Source organism: Topomyia yanbarensis, chromosome 3 (genome assembly GCF_030247195.1).
Source record: "Topomyia yanbarensis strain Yona2022 chromosome 3, ASM3024719v1, whole genome shotgun sequence".
NCBI lineage: Eukaryota > Metazoa > Arthropoda > Insecta > Diptera > Culicidae > Topomyia > Topomyia yanbarensis.
In genome coordinates this window covers 93413069-93417387 of record NC_080672.1, presented here as the reverse complement: position 1 = coordinate 93417387, position 4319 = coordinate 93413069, and the positions used below count along the sequence as shown (strand labels likewise).

Genomic DNA, 4319 nt, shown 5'->3' with positions numbered 1-4319 from the left:
GCTATCGGTTCCTATTTCTGTCCCAATGCCATCCATGTAAAACTATTTAATGGGTGCCTTTTTCCAGCCTTGCGTATCAACATAAATTATCCGAAAAGCCATAACTAACTTTTGGCTCTTAAACAAAAGATACATAAAAAAATCTAGAACGCATCCTCCCTTTCTGAGTCGTCTTCTTCGTCGTTATCGTCGTCGTCGGGGAGAGCGAAACCGCTTTCTTCGCATTGCGCAACCATACCACCCTCGGAAACAATCTGCCCATAGCTGCGGCGGCAGCCGACAGGGAGAAAGACAAAAAAGTCGTAAAATTTGAAATTCTGAAAAAGGATCGTTAAAAGGGAAACATGGTTGCGTTTCGACATTTCTCCCTTTTTCCATTAGTTTGTTTTTATTCCATTTTCTCCCTCCCCTACAATAGAAGCAGTTGCGTAATCTTGTCACGGCATGGAGGCAGCAAATATGGCGGCCATTTTTCCTCGTTTCTCGTCTTGGAAGATAATGGCATTTTCCTTACACAGAGAGCGGGAGATGCCGTCCGACAGCATCTGCAATGTAACAAATCCTAGCACGTACCGGCAGACACGCTTGGAGAATGGCCGGGTCTTGTCTATGTACTCTGGAACAATTTTGGCTCCAGTAATCTTGAACTTTTCTTTATTGGCAGTAAATCTTCAATAGGAACCAATTGCAGTTGACATGTTTACGACCTTCGCCGCTGTACGGATCAGTGCGGCTTCCCGATTACGATGATGTGGGAAATGTGCGTACGACGTCGATTGTCCTGATGTGATTCTCTAGCTGACTAGGGTGTGGCACCTAAATTGGAAAATATCTTCGATCAGTTTTTGACTAGGATTGAATTGCAAAGAAATATGCGTAAGGCCTGGAAATAAACATTTATGTTTTAGTCAACTTTCTTCATTTACTCCGTATTTTGCAATCAGTAGGCCGTCTTCAGCCTACTGTGCAATAAAACAACTGCTGATACAGTTGCACATTTATTTACGAAAAGTCATAAATTTCACGAAAACGAACAGTACCACTTCGTTGCAGTACCAAATTTTCCCAAAACCTAATTTCATTCATTTATTGAAATTTCATTTTGCGATTTTTTTACTCTACGGAGCTATAATGTATGTAAAAAGGTAATACTAATTAATAGAATTTAATAATTTAAAACTTGAAAACAGATGCTCGATGAACAACTTTGCCGAAGACGAACTCGCGGTTAAAAAGTTATGTTTGAGTGCTTTCTGTGCGATAAATTGGATACTAAATCGTGATTTCAAATGAAGCCATGGATATTATTACCAAATTTATTCGAAGATCTCAAATCACTAGAACAAAATCTCAACAAGTTTTTGTCTTGCTAGATTGCATCTGGGGCTCAGTGTGCATCAAGATCATTATTCATCGTGGGAACTATTGTCCCGAATCAGCCTTATCAGCAAACGGTGGGTGTGTAGAGTTGGTCGGGTTCGGGATTTTGAACCCGAAACCCGGATGCGACCCGAACCCGACGGGTTCGGGTTCTGTAAATTTAAATTTCTTGGATTCGGGTCGGGGTCCGGGTTTTCAAACCTGAAATTATCGGGTTCGAGTTAGGTCCGGGTTTTTGAATTGTTCATCTTTTGGGTCTTGGGTCGATTTCGGGAGCAGCCAACTACCTACCGGGAGAACACGGCCGTTGTAGTTCCGGTCGGTCGGACGAAGCCGGCCATTTACCGCCACTAACAGTAGCATCAAACCGACGTGTGCAGTAGTAAAGAGTGGGTAAAATGTATTTTGTTGTTAGTGTACTTTTCTTGTTTTTGCAACGAAAATCCGAAATTTGTGTAGAGGCTCCTAGGTCATCCTGATAAATAGGTTCCGCCGGGCAAATACTACCTCAAGCAGTGGGAGAGCCCCTACTTATAAAATTAAGACAAATTCGTGTCAATCCTTTCTTGAGCACAATTTTCTTATATTATGGATGCAAAATATATAAAAATTAAAAACCGATTTCTTAAACTTTTGAGTTTGTCGACTCCCTGAATAGAAATTTATTCAAAATCATAAGTAGGTTATTTATAACAATTAGGTAAGAATATTCTACGACGAAATTTTAGCCAGGATCTCCTCTTAAATCTGCTAAAGGATTGTAAACTTCTGCATTAAATCACTCGTTTATTGATACATCTATTTCAAATGGTACCTTACCCCCGTCGGTCAACAAATTCATCGCTCCACGAATTATCAAAATATAATCCACACCTTCGGATAGTAATAATTTAGGCTGTGTAAAGCTCGTAAAATCTTTAACCTGAACACGATCACCAAGAGAAAATGTTCCGCCCGAACTACGAACCGTCAAATCTCCGTAAATAGGCCATGTAGTCTCAGTCCCAATCAACCATAGAACAAAAATATCCTTCTCCGGATCGGAATCGTTCTCAGCCCTTTCTCGTAGCTGGCTAATTTTTCTGTCCACAGTCGATGAAACATCCCCTTCAGCAATCATGTCCATTCGATTCGTTTTGCAGCCCATCAGCAGCACGGCCAGGTGGTCTTTGTAACAGCTATGCTCCGAATGCAGCATCAGGTTTTGTCGCGGCGACAGGCCTGATCTGGCCGGCCGCAGGCAGTGCTTTTCGCCTCCGTACAGTAGGATTTTTAAACAAATCGGTTGTCCTCGGGGAAATGCTTCCTCCTGAACAAGCAGTTTGCAATGTTTGCCTTCACGCAATGTTTCGGAATTGATGTCGCTGTGGTCGCTCAGCAGATGCTGCAGCAAAGCCGGTTCCGAAAGGGTTGTGGGGCAGCAGACTATGGGACACTTGGCAGGTTTGGTTCGAGCTGCGGGATTCGAGTCGGGTGGGACAGCCATTCTTGCGTCAATATATCGTGTGGCTACTGCGATGTGGTGAAATTAATATTTTGATATTTACATCTCCAGAACACTTTGGTGACTTGAAAAATAGTACACACCTAGAAAAAATAGTGTAAATTTACGTCTCCTGACCCTGACATATATGAGCATCAAAAATGACTTAGTTTTACGTTTGATTTTAATTTTACATGACGTTTAATTTCGTAAATCATGTAATTTTACTCCACATACAGCCTTTATTCTGAATGGTAGGAAGTGTAATTTTATGTTATTGCGCATGTAAAGTATATGTTGTTTCATGTAAAATTAAACGGAACACGCTAACGTTCCGTCATTTCGTACATTACGGTTTGTTGAATTGTGTCATGTTTGCAATTACGTCAACAATAAAATTCAGATTTTTTTGGCGTGTAGCTTTTATCGTCGATTTCATTGAATAATCCCGAAATACTCCTGAGCCAATAACGGTTTATTGGATTTATTGTTTTAAATAAATTAGTCAGTTGAGTTTTAAACAAAACTGAATTCCCATTTTTTCGGTTAGAAAAAAAGCTTTTAATTTTATAAAAATGAAAAATTTAAAAAAAGGTTTTGTGAGACGATACAGGTTCTTTTTTCGAATCTTTCCCAAATTTTTCAAAGTTGATTGAAAAAATAGTCTCTGAGATATCTTGCCAACCAGTTGCAAAACACGACATTTGGGAAACCTGCGGAGGCGAGTTATAGGGAACAGCGCGTAGCCATGTTCAGAGCTCCATGAAAACTAAACTAATACGTATGTTAGAGGAATTGCAAAAAACGATTATGTGAAATCTAGCATACTGTTCATCAATATTTATTTCAATATGGTACTCGGTAAGACTCATTACCCGATCAGAAACACACAACAAAAAGATTTCAAAACTATATCTCACGTTGTTACTTGATATGTTCAATTGTTCAATTTATGTTTATTACCTTCGCCAACAGGCCCCTTGTGGTTGCTTAAACTAATTACATTTTAAAATTGCCAACATTTTCGCTTTTTTCGCATTCCGCGTCCGGTTGAAGTCACAGGCCGTCGCCACACTGTTAAAAAATCTCTGGAGTCAGGTAACAGCGCTCTGGTAAGCATAGTTGGTTCTCCTGAACGGAACTCGCAGAAGAGAGTTATTACGTAGAGCTCGAACGCGAGCTTGAAGATCCAGACGTCCGAGGATTGTAGGGCAATCCACTCTGGTAGAGAGTAAGTCCGAGACGAACACAGCTCGAGAGCAGTCCCTCCGAATGCTGAGTGTATCGAGGTGTATTAGCTGGCAACGGTTTTCATAGCTCGGCAGCTGAAATCTGTTTCGCCATGGGAGATGACGAAGGGCGAAGCGTATGAACCTACGTTGGACAGCCTCGATTCTGTCAATCCCGTTCTGGTAGTACGGATTCCAAACAGCAGAACAATATTCTAACGTTGAGC

The 4319-nt window shown here is 40.9% G+C and overlaps 1 protein-coding gene across 1 annotated transcript; it reads right to left on the bottom strand.

Moving 5' to 3' along the window:
* Nucleotides 1-2029: 2029 nt before the first annotated feature.
* LOC131693332 (uncharacterized) lies at nt 2030-2890 on the bottom strand. Its single transcript, XM_058981054.1, has 2 exons — nt 2200-2890; nt 2030-2127 (listed from the first exon to the last, which is right to left on the bottom strand). The coding sequence occupies exons 1-2, from the start codon at nt 2864-2866 to the stop codon at nt 2105-2107; spliced, it is 690 nt and encodes a 229-aa protein (XP_058837037.1). The 5' UTR covers nt 2867-2890; the 3' UTR covers nt 2030-2104.
* Between the last annotated feature and the right edge of the window lie 1429 nt (nt 2891-4319).

Coding starts and splice junctions, on each gene's coding strand:
- LOC131693332 (XM_058981054.1), bottom strand. CDS start 2,866: ATGGCTGTCCCACCCGACTCGAATCCCGCAGCTCGAACCAAACCTGCC. Junction 2,128..2,199: donor GAATTTGTTGACCGACGGGG/GTAAGGTACCAT, acceptor ATCCTTTAGCAG/ATTTAAGAGGAGATCCTGGC.